The sequence below is a fragment of the Cetorhinus maximus genome, chromosome 18 (genome assembly GCF_964194155.1).
Source record: "Cetorhinus maximus chromosome 18, sCetMax3.hap1.1, whole genome shotgun sequence".
Lineage (NCBI taxonomy): Eukaryota > Metazoa > Chordata > Chondrichthyes > Lamniformes > Cetorhinidae > Cetorhinus > Cetorhinus maximus.
In genome coordinates, this window is record NC_135896.1 from 77141030 (window position 1) to 77156864 (window position 15835).

The 15835-nt window shown below is 42.4% G+C and overlaps 1 protein-coding gene across 6 annotated transcripts in view; it reads left to right on the top strand.

Annotated features, from left to right (window-relative positions):
- The window catches only part of eif2ak4 (eukaryotic translation initiation factor 2 alpha kinase 4), a 162673-nt gene that overhangs the window by 61786 nt on the left and 85052 nt on the right, over window positions 1–15835 (top strand). For all 6 annotated transcript variants that reach the window (XM_078562929.1, XM_078562931.1, XM_078562930.1 and 3 more), the window contains 4 exons: window positions 3166–3701; window positions 6198–6313; window positions 7537–7697; window positions 10575–10978. In XM_078562929.1, coding sequence (XP_078419055.1) covers window positions 3166–3701; window positions 6198–6313; window positions 7537–7697; window positions 10575–10978 — 1217 coding nt within the window. The remainder of the gene's footprint in view (window positions 1–3165; window positions 3702–6197; window positions 6314–7536; window positions 7698–10574; window positions 10979–15835) is intronic.

The window sequence follows — 15835 nt, forward strand, 5'->3', positions numbered from 1 at the left end:
ACCCCCCCCCCCTTAAACCAGCTTACATTTCACCTCTCTTCTATTTTTACTTAGTTCTGTTGAAGAGTCATACGGACTCGAAACGTTAACTGTGTTCCTCTCCGCAATGCTGCCAGACCTGCTGAGTTTTTCCACGTATTTTTATTTTTGTTTTGGATTTCCAGCATCCGCAGTTTTTTGCTTTTATCTTTAATTAGCTTGATTTCCACATCCACATCGTCCCGCTCACTTGTGAACACCGACACAAAGGATCCTACTTACATCTCCTGGCTCCACACACAAATTACAACTATGGTCCTTAATGGGCCCTACTCTTTCCCTAGTTATCCTCTTACTCATAATGTACTTGTAAAATAACTTTGGATTTTCCTTTATTTTACCTGCCAATGTTTTTTCATGCCCCCTTTTTGCTCTCCTAATTTCCTCTTTAAGGTCCGCCCAACACATTCTATACTCCTCTCGGGCTTCCGCTGTTTTGAGCCCTCGGTATCTGCCATAAGTCTCCCTTTTTCTCTTTATTCAATCCTATATATCCCTTGACACCCAGGGTCCCACCCTTTATCTTTACTGGAATATGTTGGTCCTATATTCTCCCTGTTTCCTTCTTGAATGAGTCCCACTGCTCTGATGCAGATTTACCTAAAAGTAGCTGCTCCCAGTCTGCTCTGGCCAAATCATATCTGATCTTGTTAAAATTGGCCTTCCCCCAATTTAGTACCCTGATTTCTGGCCCATCCTTGTTCTTTTCCATAACAACCTTGAATCTATTGGAGTTATGATCACTATCTGCAAAATGCTCCCCCCACTGATACCTCTACCACTTGCCTGGCTTCATTCCCTAAAATTAAGTCCAGAACTGCCCCCTCTCTTGTAGGACCTTCTACATACCGGCTTAAAAAGCCCTCCTGGATGCATTTTAAGAATTCCACTCCCTTTAAACCTATCACACTATGACTAACCCAGTTAATGTTGGGGAAGTTGAAATCCCCCACTATTACTACCCTATTATTTTTACACTTCTCTGAAATTTGCCTACATATCTGCTCTTCTATTTCCCTCTGATTGTTTGGGGGCCTATAGTACACTCCCAGCAATGTGATTGTTCCTTTTTTGTTTTTCATTTGTGGCTTAATTTGAGGAGCCTTCTAAGATGTCATCCCTTCTTACTGCTGTAATTGATTCCTTGTTCAATATTGCGATACCCCTTCCTATTTTACCTCCTTCCCTGTCTCGCCTGAAAACCCCATATCCTGGAATATTGAGCTGCCAATCCTGCCCCCCTCTCAACCATGTCTCTCTGACAGCAATGATATCATACTTCCATGTGTTAATTTGTACCCTCAACTCATCTGCCTTATTCGTCAGACTCTATGCATTAAAATAAATACCATCCAACCTTGTCAAACTCCCTTGTGCCTTAACTGGCCGATAACTTCTATGCATTCCAGACTTACTTGCTCTCTCTTCTAATTTTGGCTGTGCATCTCCCCCTGCTGAACCTCCTCTCAGGATCCCATCCCCAGTCCAAGTTAGTTTAAACCCCCCCAGCAGCACTAGCAAACCTCCCTGCAAGGATGTTGTCCCATTCCAGCTCAGGTTTAACCTGTCCGCCTTGTACAGGTCCTACCGCCCCCAGAAATGGTCCCAATGTCCCAGAAATATAAAGCGTGGCTGCACTCCCCAGAGGAACCGACACACTCACCGTTTTCCAACACAGACAAACGGTTCTCGAGCGAGATGCACCTTGGGGATTTCCTGACCACCTGCCTGACATCTTTCTTCTGACTGATGGTCACCCATTTCCTCTCTGTCTGCATTTCCGTAAACTATGGGGTGACCACATCTAAAAACGTGCTATCCATGAAACTCTCAGCCTCGCGGATGCACCTCAGTGCCTCCAACTGCTGCTCAAGCTCTGAAACTCGGAGCTCAGGTAGTTGTAGCTGGTGGCACTTCCTGCACACGTGGTCGGTCAGAGCACAAGGAGCGCCTAGGACTTCCCACATGTAGCAGGCGGTACATAACTTGGGACTGAGCTGCCCTGCCATGCCTCTAGTTGGAAAAAAAAACCCTTACTTTACGTTAAAAACAGTAAAAAAAAAGTTAAATTATTTATGTATTTCAAATAAAAACTAGAACTCTTATCTTTCCTTAGCTTAATCTATTTTAAACTGGAGAAAAACACCTACCCATTACTCACCAATCAGCTCTCGCCTTTGTGCTGACATCACTTTTTGAAGCTTCCCCACACTCGCGCTGGTTCTGATCTCTCCACCGCTCTCTCGCGCTGTCTTGTGATGTCACTCTTGTTATTTTCAACAAGAACTGACTGCAGGACACTCTTCCCAGACTGCTTCATCGCAATGCTGACTGCAGGACACTCTTCCTGGACTGCTTCACCGCGATGCTAACTGCAGGACACTCTGCCCGGACTGCTTCACCGCGATGCTGACTGCAGGACACTCTTCCTGGACGGTTTCACCGCGATGCTGACTGCAGGACATTCTGCCACTGGTTCCACTCTTCCTGGTTAGCATGCCTCTGGCAGCAATAAATGTGTTTGAGCAAAGGATTGCGACAGTGTTTAGGTCCATGAACGGGCAATATGGGGATTGTGGCTTTGTGCCTATGATTTCTCACTAGCTGCTTGGATGGGTTTGTGCCTGTGATTTGTACGCTTTTGATCTCAACTGAGATATCGGAATTTGAGATTTATCCTTACTTGCCCTGAGAGCATTTAAGAGTCATCAAATAGTTTGGGACTAGCTCCATGTAGGTCAGACTAAGTTGTAGTGGCTCTTGCTCGAAAGGTCGTGAAAGAACCAGATTGGTCGTTGTGATAACCCAGGAGCTTTTGTGGTGATTGATTTCTGGTGCTACAAATTTCGAAATTTGCCAATGGTAGGACTTGACTTTGTTATCTCTGGGTTACTAGTTCAGTACCATAACAACTAGGCTACTTCAACCAGCACTACCTACCTTCCCCCGAGCAAGAGAGAGGCAAAAACCCCTCCAGGAGGTATTTCCAAGAAGGCTGCAGAGGGTGGTGTTGGCCCAGCTTCATGGACTCAATGTTTTGGGAGAGAAAAGGCAATCAAAAGAACGAGATGTTAACAGGGGGATGTTGTCAGTAGATATGACTAAATTTTGCTTTTAATTTTCTAGATTCAAGGTGCAGAAAGTGAGTTTAGTTCCTTGTTGAAACTGAACCACTCTAACCTGGTGCATTACATGGCAATGTGCTGCAAGGAGCAGGAAAACTCCATCGTGATCAACCTTCTTGTTGAATATGTCAACGGCTCCAGCCTCTCAAATGCCCTGATCAAAGGGACCCCTATTGCAATTGACCGGCTCCAGCACTACACAGTTCAGCTTCTGGCAGCCTTGGACTATCTCCATAATAACTCTGTGGTTCATAAGGTCCTTAGTGCCTCAACTGTTCTGGTAGATAGCGAAGGCAACGTGAAGTTGACGGATTACAGCATCTCGAAGCGGCTGGCTGATATTTGTAAGGAGGACGTGTTTGAACAGACCAAAGTGCGATTCAGTGAGAATGCTCTGCCTTACAAGAGTGGTAAAAAGGGGGATGTGTGGAGGCTGGGCCTCCTTTTGCTGGCTCTTAGCCAGGGCAAGGTTGTAAAGGAATACCCGATAACTGTGCCGAACAACCTGCCCAGCAACTTTCAGGATTTCCTCAGCAAGTAAGTTGTACACTGGAAAGCTGCTATAACGTTGTTCACAGGCTCCAGATCTTAGGACTGTGCTATAGGTGAGACCATGTTATTTCATAACTGGTTGCTTGCACTTAGGCTCGATCCTGCCATGCCAGGGCCAATATTAAGTGCAAAATGCCCCGCAGTTTCCAGCCCGTGTGCCCTAAGATAAATGAATAAAGCATATCCTGTGTAAAATCAACCAAATTATTAAATAATTGTTTTTAGTTTTTCTTTTGTTAAAGTAGTTGACTGTGTTCATAGTCGGGGAAGGCTTGTGGCTACATTTGCAGAATGAAAATTTCGGGGTCCAAGACCGACTCATGCTATAGCGAATTCTGTGATGCAGCGAGGCCTCAGTGTATATTGTCACCGTACATCACTCCCCCAACCCGGCCCTCCCCCAACCAATTGGTGGTATGACAGAACCCATCTTCAATTGATGCCCACATAATCAGGGGTTGCTGGATAGTGAACGGAGGCAGGAGCACTATATAGTTTCCACCTTCTTCTGTAGCTTGGAACTGCTGATGCCTATTGTATTGAGCTAACTCTGCTTTGGCTGAGATCAGTTAACTCAGCACGAACCTGAACCTTCTGGCCATGAGCGAACATCAGCTAGTTTATAACAATAGTTGGGTTGCCTTGAGGCTTGTTTCCATGCTAACTCGCTCCCACTTAATCCCTTGTTAGAAATCTTTTCTTTGATTTTGTGTGAATGAACCAGAAACAACAGTGAGCGAACTGCAGGTCCTTGATAAGTGATATTCACAGTCGAGGATAAGTAATTGAGGTGGTGTTGTTGTAGATTTAAAATCGATAAATAGTCTACAACTTATTACCAATAATATGAATGAGAGGAGGAACTTGCATTTATGTAATGCCTTTCACATCCTCAGGATGTCTCAGAGCACATCGCAAAGCCACTTAAATACTTTTAAAACGTAGGTTATAATATAGTGAAGCAAGAAACACAGTTATGTCCCATAAATAGCAATAATCAATTAGCCTGCTTTTGTTGGTGTTGGCTAGGGATAACTATTGGCTAGGACATGTGGAAAACTCCCTTGCTCATCATCAAAGAATCATGTGATCTTTTGCAGCCACCTGAAGGCGCATAGTCCTCACCACTTCAACAATTTTTTGCTGCAGGGAAGGCTGTTCATAAGAAGTGGGTAATGTTCCATGAGATGGCAGAGCAGCAGTTTTATATTACATCTAATCAGCCAGTGTTCTTAATGGCTGGACATGGGGAGATTGATACGTTCATAAGTTCGTGGAATTTTATAGGTTGCTGACAGGTGGTAAAAGTTTAAGTTGTGTTCACTATAATGACGGATATAAATCATATCTCCAGTTCCTTCCCAATGTAGGTCATATTGTGCTGGTTAGCTCACTCATTCTCTCTCTTTGGCACTCTGTTCCATCACATTTGGGAAACAGTTGACCTCTCCTTTGCCACAAGTGTGACTGAGATTGGTACCTTAGTAGAGGGGGAATCCTGATACTGATCCATTCTCCCATGTTACATGACTATCTACCAAAATTCTAGCATGTTAAACTGGGTGCTATATCTGCATCTATCTGATGCATCAAAAAAAGGAAGTAAAGCAACACGTAAAATAGTGCATTTAATGTGTGAAATGCATGTCTCTCGCATTCTCAATTCATAATCTCAAATTGCCTAGTGTCTACAGCTCAGAATGCTTTTCCTGTACAGTCCTTCAGTTTGGATGGACAGATTGCCTAATTCTATTACTAGGGTTTCACAACTTGGGCAAATATATGAAAGATTTTACACATTCACCAGTACTTTACTGAGATCTTAGTAGCAACTTAGAAACTTGAGCATGTTCCAATCATCCCCCTTAAAAACTTTGAGTATCTTGCATGGCATCCCAGACAAAAAGACAAACAAACCCGCTCCATTACCCTTGCTTAAAGCTTTTCTCAGGATGTATATGTCCCATGACCTCTTCTCAGCCCTTGAATTTTGCCCATGATTCACCATAGTGTGTCTCTATCTCCTTGCCAAAACTGGAAATCCCTGTGGATAGAATTAATAGTACATTCCTGTATCCTCACAATCATGGTACAATTGAATGGGTACACAAACCAGCAACATTGTTTCATTGGCTCTGCGATGTAAAAAGTAGCGCCTCACCAAAGGGTGCTGAGAATGCTGTATTTGAAAACTGCCTTTGAACCCGTAATCACAATGCATTGTCCTCAGCCAAATATTCCGTGTATTCAGGCTGTGTGTTTCACTGGACAAATAATTCAAACATTTAGAAAGCAGAATGTTTCTTTCCTTAACTCCATCCCCCTCCTCGCCCCCTGTTACTCTTTTGAAGGCAGTGATTTAGTTCAAAGCATAATTTTTAATTGACTAAATTAATGAAGCTTTGGGCAGTTGGTGGTCATGAAGTAGCTCGCAAGGCATGTTTTGTCAGATGATGTTTTTCACGTCGAAATCTGTTGTAGGTGTGTGTGTTTAGAGGACAAGGCACGCTGGAGCCCCCAGCAGCTACTTGAGCATTCCTTTGTGAAGCCCCCATTGGTTCATGCTCCCTCGCCCTGCAACGAAGACAGTCCAGAAGGTAAATGGTCTATCACCATTGCACATCACATTAACATTCTTCCTTCACCCCAGCTACACAGTGGCAAGTGTCAGAAAAGTCATGAGCCAGGAAAGGCATTCAGCCTTCCAAGTTCCTTGATCTGGTACATCAGCTCTGCTATAAAGGCATTTAGTTGTTATGATTAACCCTAAAGTTATTGGCCACCTTGTTTAGTCAATTATCCTAACATTTTAGAAGTATTGGTGTTATCTAATCTAGTTTTTTAGAACTAATTTTCCCTTATAACCTCTGCTCCTATTTTCCTAGAAATCAGCTAGGTTTTCCTTAACTGTGGCACTTGTTATTTTTCTTAATCCCTTCTTCCTGACTGTAGAACATAAGCCTAAGTAAAACCCAGTTCATTGCTTTTCTTTTAATGGATTTATACCTTCTTTACTGATGAGTAATCTATCTGAATTGTGTGTTTTACTTTTGCTTTGAGGCACTAAGTGATTCATTCTTAATTTCCAGTGTTGGCAGTTTATGCCACTCACCTTTACTGGGATTTCAGAGGTTCAGATTTTACCCTTTATATTTCATTTCATAAAAGAATATTGTCTGTGTAGCTCCAATACAAGGATCGACCTGTGTTTTTTCGTTTGGGCACGGTTGGTAAATTGGAGACATTCCCCAAATAGTGTTGCCTCTATTTTTGCTTTAGCATGGTTACTGAACATGCTCAATCTTTTTTTAAAAGCAAACTGCCACTTCGCTGCCTTGCTCACTGACCTTGCTACCCTCCCTCGCTCCTGCCCTCTTGCAACCCTTCTCCTGGGCCCTTGCTCACAGAAAAGGTTCAGGAGAAGGAACGGCAAGCAAAATGGCAAATGGGAGGGTCTGAGTGGGAGGCAGCGAGTGCAAGGATTGCAGGGAGGTGGTGAGTGGGAGGCCGGTGAGTTGGGAGAACGTTTTTAAAGTGTTAGTAAGTTATAATGAGAGTTAGTAAAATTAATTTTGGGGCAGTTGGGTTTAAGGCAGCCAATAGGTTTTTAATGTAAAAGTTACAAGTCAGGAATTTAACCCACCCTTATTACATGTTTTATAATGGAAAAGTGATTTTCATTTAGCCCATTTTTGTTTAGCACACCGTTTTTTAGGAATACTAGGTGTATATGAGGGATAGCTATATACAATGCTAATTTTTTTCCTTTCCCATTTGTTATTTACACCGTACCAATGTGACACATTTGTCCTGTTACCAGATTCAGCAGGAGGAACAGACTGTGCAGAAACTGTTATCCCGAACAGCCAGTTCCTCGCTGCGTCACTTTACACAGACACCCAGAGGCAGTTGTCGCGCTATTACAATGAGTTTGAGGAGCTACAGCTTCTAGGTGAAGGTGCCTTTGGAGCTGTCATCAAGGTAATTGTATTTAAACTGCTGCAACAAAATCCTGAACTGTCTCCTGCATAATTCCTTGGAATAACCTCTCATAACGTGCAGATTTATGACTTAATTTACGTTCTAAATGCCAACGCTTTGATTTAAAAGGAATCTTGCCATCAGTGCCCTGTTTCAAGAATGAAGATGGCACAAGAATTAATTAGCTTTAAAACTGTTGCTTCATACTCCCTTCAGTGGGATTACACAATAACTGGACTAGACATTGTGATAGAGCTGAAACATTAATTGGTTTCATGCAGAGTTGAAGTCTGTCTCCCTACCTGTTGTCTAGGCACATTATAGAATTACATAGAATGTATAACACAAAGCAAGCCATTTGACCCACTATTTCATGTGGGTGTTTATGATCTACTTGTGTCTCCTCCCACCCTATTTATCTAATCTTATCAACATATCCTTCCATTTCTTTCTCCCTCATGTGTTTATCTAGTTTCCCCATTGAAAAACATAGATTTTTATTGTACCTTTCATGTCCTCAGGTTGTGTCAAATCATTTAATGTACAATTAATTACTTTTAAAATGTAATTGCAGTTGTAAGGTGGGCAGACATTGCAGGGAGTTTGTGGACAGCAGTATGATAAATGACCAGTTAATCTGCTTTAGTTTTGGTTGTGGAATAATGTTGGCCTTTACAGTAGAAAATATCCTCTGCACTTCAGATAGTCCCTTGTCAATTGACAATATCTCGGTTTAATATTGTATCAAATGGTGTCTCCTCAACAGTGCAGTACTACTTTGGTATGTAGTGGAATAAATTGTGTGCTCAAGTCTTGGATTGGGACTTGAACACACAACCTTCTGATGCAGAAGCAATAGCGTGCCACTGAGCCAAGCTTACACATACCAGTGTGCATTTATATATCACCTTTAAAGTGGAAAAACCTTCCCAAAGAAGAATACATTGATTGAGGAATTGGAAGGTACACGGCATTTGTGGAAGTGAATCCTAGCATGAATCAGTACTTTTAGGAGAGAAAATTGGAGACAAGAGGATGGAGAAAAACCAACCAATATTGAAGTTATCATAGTTTTGCGTAGCTACTGTATTAAAAGGGCTGTTGGGGCTGTTGGCACTGACAAACCCTTTAAATTCCCATCTTACTATTTCACTTTTGCTTCCAGCAGCAGTCACGGTAAGATCTTCCTCCTCCTCTCCTTCAATGATTTGCTTCTCTTCAATTTGAAGCAGCTTTCCCCCTCCTATTCCTTCCCATTGTGTTTATAACATGAAAAGGGTGACTCTCTGTGTTCAAGAAAGCCAATTAGCAAAGGATAGCACTGGAGCAAATCTTTACTCAGTCTAACACTTATTTATAGAGTGAAACCTTACAAGCCTCCTCCTCTTAATTTAACCACACCACAGTTTTATGGGGTGACTCTTTATATCTGCTTAAGTGAAATTCCAATTAATGCCCTCCACCTGCATATAATTAAACACAGTTGATATACAATTAACAAATCTTCCTTGCATATAGAGAGGAAGAATTGCAGAACTCCAATGGAGAGGGTGATCCTAGCTAAACAAGCGGTAGGAAATATACCAGCGCTGTGTGTTGGTATACTGTTTGATGTAAGCCAACAGTGCCCCTATAGACTAGTGATGGTCCCTAAACTTTTGCAAATGCTAATTGTTTGATATGGCAGGTGGTAATTGCCGGGCTGATGAATACCCAAAGGGAAATTTGGTCAGGCTATCGCATCGATTTGCAATTTGTTTTTATTACGAGAAGTTATGTGTACTGAAGTCAGAAGTAAAGATTGCACTACCACTTTTGGAGATTTTAAATATTAAATTAAAACATTCATTAACAAATTAAAAGAAAACTTAAACACACAAGATTATAGTTACACAGTTAAATTTAATCTTACATTTCTGAAAAGATTTCTACTTAGCTTGACTCACAAATAAATACCCTTTTCCAGGCAACAATCCCAATAGATCCTTAATCCATAAAGAAATCCAGTAATATTACTGCAAGGCACCCGCTGTTGCTATATGGGAGGTATTTTACAGGCTTCTCTCTCCTTCTCACTCGATAATAGAAATCCAAGGCTTGTATCAAAACCTAACAAACACTTCTCTGGGGTGGCTAGAGGCTGCTTACTTCACATGTTTGTCCTTGCACAGCACACTTCTCAAGATCACATGGCCACCACCCTTATACAGCTTTCAATCCTTCCTTCAATATGTTTTTAACTCTTTCATCTTTAAATCGATTGTTCTTAACTTTCTTTGGAAGTTACCTTTCCCAGAATATAAAAATCTTTCATGTTGCTTTTATGGCCACTACTTTCGGGAAAAATAAATAACTTTGTCTTATTCATTTATGATCTTTGACAGTTCTAAAACTTCCTTTTTTCTCTTTGAAATTCAACAGCTAAAAATTCAACTCCCCACTCATCATCTAATGCAAATTTCTATTCATGCTGTATCTACTGGTATCCCATCTTAGCTTGTCCACCTCCACTTCAAAAATGTCTGCTTTTACACCTAACCCTTTGATGGTTAAACCTTGCAGTCTGACTGATTTCAGTTTAATTAAATTAGTCGCACACACACACACAAACATACACAGCCACCACAAGCCTGCTTCACAGTATCCCACAGTAGTATTGGAAAAAAATTATGTTTTTCTTACATAATCTAATCCAAAATTCAATGGGTTTGGGCAAATTGTGCGTCTTTCCTTTCTCCTGTATGGATAATTGTTTTATCATTATTTCAGACAATTGGCTGAACGAAGAAACAAATTGTTTTAGATGGCTTTGTCCAATACCATGCAGTCTTACAACCTTATATAGTTATTTAAGTATAACATTGTGTTTGATTTCAGGTGAAGAATAAATTAGATGGCTGCTATTATGCTGTTAAGCGCATCCTGGTGAATCCCACCAGTAAACATTTCCGCAGAATAAAGGGTGAAGTGACGCTGCTCTCACGTCTAAACCATGAAAACATTGTAAGGTATTATAACGCCTGGATTGAGAAACATGAAATCCAGCCCGCTTCGAACCCAACCACAGAAAACTTGCAACAGATTCCATCCTCACCTGAGTTGGACCATCAAACAAAATTGAGTTCGTCAGATGACATTGAAAAAAATGCCTCACCCCCAGTCACAACCAGTTCAGTGGAATGGAGCACATCATGTGAGAGATCATCGAGCATCAAATGCGCTGAGAGGGAGTCAAGTGATGAGGATGATGATGAAGAAGATGTGTTTTGTGCATCATTTTTGTAAGTATAGTGCAGAATTCGGTGGTTAGCTAGTATTTTTGTGAAAGGCAAATCATGTTTGGCTAACTTATTGGAGATCTTTGAGGAAGTAACAAGCAAGTTGGATAAAGGGGAATCTGTAGACGTGGTACACTTGGATTTCCAAAAGACATTTGATAAGATGCCACATCAAAAGTTATGACATAAAATAGCATAATAAATGGTGTAGGGGGTGACATATTAGCATGGATAGAGGATTGGTTGGCTAACAGGAATCAGAGAATAGGGATAACTGTGTCATTTTTGGGTTGACAAGCTGTAACTAGTGGAGTGTCACAGGGATCAGTGCTAGACCTCAACTATTCACAATCTATATCAATGACTTGGATGAAGTGACCAAATGTATGGTTGCTAAATTTGCTGGTGAACCAAAGATAGGTAGGAGAGTAAGTTGTCAAGAGGACATAAGGAGCCTGTAAACGGTATAGATAAATTGTGAGTGGGCAAAAAATTTGGCAGATAGAGTATAATGTAGGAGAATGTAAATTGTCCACTTCATTTGGCAGGAAGAATAGAAAAGCAGTATATTATTTAAATGGAGAGAGACAGCAGAACTCTTTATTCATTCACGGGATGTGAGCTTCGCTGGTTGGGCCAGCATTTATTGCCCATCCCTAGTTGCCCTTGAGAAGGTGGTAGTGAGCTGCCTTCTTGAACTGCTGCAATCCACGTGGTGTAGTTACACCCACAGTGCTGTTGGGAAGAGAGTTCCAGGATTTTGACCCAGTGACAGTGAAGAAACGGCGATATATTTCCAAGTCAGGATGGTGAGTGACTGGGAGGGGAACTTCCAGCTGGTGGTGTTCCCACCTATCTGCTGCCCTTGTCCTTCTAGGTGGTAGTGGTCGTGGGTTTGGAAGATGCTGTTGAAGAAGCCTTGGTGAATTCCTGTAGTGCAGGTACAGAGGGACTTGGGTGTCCTGGTACATGAATCGCAAAAATTTAGTATGCAGGTACAGCTAGTGATTAAGAAGGCAAATAGAATGTTGTTTATAGCAAGGGGAATGGAATATAAAAGTAGGGAAGTTTTACAACAGTCGTATAAAGAATTGGTGAAACCACATTTGGAGTTCTGTGTATAGCTCTGGTCTCTTTACTTAGGAAAGGATATAATTGCATTAGAAGCAGTTCAGAGAAGGTTCACTCAACTGATCCCTGGGATGATGGGGCCATCTTATGAGGAAAGGTTTGACAGGTTGGGCTTGTATCCGTTGGAGTTTAGAAGAAAGAGGGGTGACCATGTTGAAACATATAAGATACTGAAGGGACTTGACAGGTTGGATGCTGAGAGGATGTTTCCTCTTATGTGAGAGACTAGAACTAGAGGACACAGTTTACAAATAAGGGACCTCTTACTTAAGATGGAGATGAGAAATCTTTTTCTCTCAGCGTGTAGTTAGCCTGTGGAATTCTTTTCCCCAGAGAGTAGTGGGGGCAGGATCATTGAACAGTTTGAAGACCGAGTTAGATTCTTGACTAGCAAGGGAGTCAAGGGTTATAGCGGGTAGACAGGAAAGTAGAGTTGAAGCCACAATCCGATCAGCTATGATCTTATCAATTGGTGGAACAGGCTCAAAGGGCCGAATGGCCTACTCCTTCTAATTTGTAAGTTTGTATTTTTTGGATCTGATGTCAAATTGGCTTCTTGGTCGAGGGTACCATTTGCAAGCCATTTGAAGTAGCAGTACAGTGTAAACTAAGAGATCCAGTGGTTGCGAGGGCCAGTCTACTGTTCCAAATGTTGTTCCCCCTAAGGTTATTCCCTCTTTTCTCGTCTCTCCTGAAGGCATTAACTGATGCTGCGGTCGGGTCACAGATAACTGCAACTTTGTAATATTTTGCCTAGTAAGCTTGAATAGTGTGTGTTGAGGACTATTTAACTGGAACATCTCAGCTATATCCAATCATTTCTTCATCTGCAGTCCATGTGCACACTTTCCTATAGGAGTCACTGAATACAGAGCAGACGCATTGAGCTGCCTAATTTTCTTTTAAAAGGGAAATCAAGAAAAAAGCCATTCACTCAACTGTTTCTTTTGAGCACCCAGTTATCTGCAATGCTCAGACACTCATCACCATGCTGTGGTAGCAGAAAGCATTTATACAGCACCTTTAACCCAGTAAAATGTCCCAAGGTGCTTCACAGGGGCATTATTTCACAAAATGTCACACCAAGCCACATAAGGAGGTATTAGGACAGGTGACCGAAAGCTTTATCAAAGAGGTAAGTTTTAAGGAGCATTTTAAAGGCAAGATAGAAAGGTGGTGAAGTTTAGGGAGTGAATACCAGAGCTTAGACTAGGCAGCTGACCATCAACAGAGGGACAAAGGAAATTGGGGAAGCACAAGAGGCCAGAATGGGAAGAAAGCAGTGTTCGAGGAGGGTTGTAGGACTGGAGGAGGTTACAGAAGTAGGCAGGAATGAGGTCCTGGAAGGATTTGAAAACAAGGATGAGCTCAAGCTTACGGGGGGTGACAGATGTGAAACTGGCCAGAAGAACATTGGAGTATTTGAGTCTAGAGGTAACAAAGATACGGATGAGGATGTCAGCAGCAGATGGACTCAGGTAGGTATGGACATGTGCTATATCAGGGAAAAGCAAACCTCCAAACCAAACCCCCTTCCTTTAATTTAAAAGGGAGCAACACACAACCTACTCAAGCTCAGAGAACACAGGCAGATCAGCAACAATGAAAACTCAGGGATCCCCAAGAATCTGCAGGGGTACTGCTGGCTAAAGTCACACTGTTTGCAAACATGCAGCACCCGTATGTTTCCTGCTTGGACTGCCTTCCCAATTTGAGCATTGCCTTGGATGGTTCTTTGAAGCAAAGTGGGATGATACCCAATGCCCAGCAAAAAGTCCATCTCTCCAGTGTTCCTGACTGCGATCAGCCAGGGATTGAATTTGGCAGCTGCCTGGTTTCATGTTCCATGCCTGCATGATGCAAAGCTAGGTGGGGATGTAAGCTGTGAGGAGGGCACAAAAGAGGCTGCAAAGAGATATAGACAGGTTAAGTGAATGGGCAAAAGGTGATGGATGGATTATAATGTTGGGAAGTGTGAAGTTATTCACTTTGGCATCAAGAATAGAGAAAGCAGAGTACTTTTTAAAAGATGTGAAACTTTTAAATGTTGTTGTTCAGAGACTTTAGTGTACTCGTACAGGAAACACAAAGTTACCATGCAGGTACAGCAAGCAATGAGGAAGGCAAATGGCATGATGGCCTTTATTGAAAGGGGATTGGAATACAGGAATAAAGAAGTCTTGCTGCAATTATACAGATTATACAGGGCTTTGGTGAGACCACACCTGGAGTACTGGGTGCAGTTTTGGTCATATATGAAGGAAGGATATACTGCATTGGAGGCAGTACAGTGAGGTTACTAGATTGGTTCCTGGGATGAGATGCTGAGTAAACTGGGCCTATTATCCTTGGATTCTGAAGGAGCTTGACATGTTAGACACTGAGGGATTGTTTTCCCTGGTAGGGGAATCTAGAAAAGAGCACAGTCTCAGTGTAAGGGGTTTGATTATGTAAGACTGGGATGAGGAGAAATATTTTCACTTAGCGTGTTGTGAGTTTTTGTTGTCTACCTAGAGGGTAGGCAATGGGAAGAGTGTCCTGCAGTCAGCGTCACGGTGAAGCAGTCTGGGAAGAGTGTCCTACAGTCAGCATTGCTGTGAAGCAGTCTGGGAAGAGTGTCCTGCAGCCAGCATCATGATGAAGCAGTCTGGAAAGAGTGTCCTGCAGTCAGTTCTTGTAGAAAATAACAAGAGTGACATCACAAGACAGCGCGAGAGAATGGTGGAAAGATCAGAACCAGTCCGAGTGCGGGGAAGCCTCAAAAAGTGACGTCAGCACAAAGGTGGGAGCTGATTGGTGAGTAATGGGTAAGTTTTTTTCTCCAGTTTAAAATAGATTAAGATAAGGAAAGGTAATGTTTCTAGTTTTTATTTAAAGTACATAAATAATTTAACTTTTCTTTACTGTACTTAAAGTAAGGGTTTTTTTTTCAACTAGAGGCATGGCAGGGCAGCTCAGTCCTGTTTAATGTACCGCCTGCAACATGTGGGAAGTCCTAGGCTCTCCTTGCGTTCTGACCAACCACGTGCAGGAAGTGCCACCAGCTGCGGCTACTTGAGCTCCGAGTTTTGAAGCTTGTGCGGCAGCTGGAGGCACCGAGGTGCATCCGCGAGGCTGAGAGTTTCATGGATAGCACGTTTTTAGTCGTGGTCACCCCACAGCTTAAGGAAGTGCAGACAGAGAGGGAATGGGTGACCATCAGTCAGAAGAAAGGTATTGGGCAAGTAGTCAGAAAATCCCCAAGGTGCATTTTGCTTGGGAACCGTTTTTCAGTGTTGGAAAACAGTGAGAGTGACGGTTCCTCTGGGGAGTGCTGCCACACTATTGGCACTGTGAGTGGCTCAGCTGCACAGTGGGGCAGGAAACAGAGGGGAAGAGCAATAGTGGTAGGAGACTTGATAGTAAGGGGAACAGACAGGCATTTCTGCGGCCATATACGTGACTCCAGGATGGTATGTTGCCTCCCTGGTGCCAGGGTCAAGGATGTCACTGAACGGCTGCAAGGCATTCTAAAGGGGGAGGGCAAACAGACAGAGATTATGGTACATATTGGTACCAACGACATAGGTAGAAAGAGGGATGAGGTCCTGCAAGCAGAATTTAGGGAGCTAGGAAGCAGCTTAAAAATCAGGTATCTCAAAGGTAGTAATCTCTGGATTACTTCTGGTACCACGTGCTAGTGAGTATAGAAATAGGAGGTTAGTCCAGATGAATGCGTGGCTGGAGTGA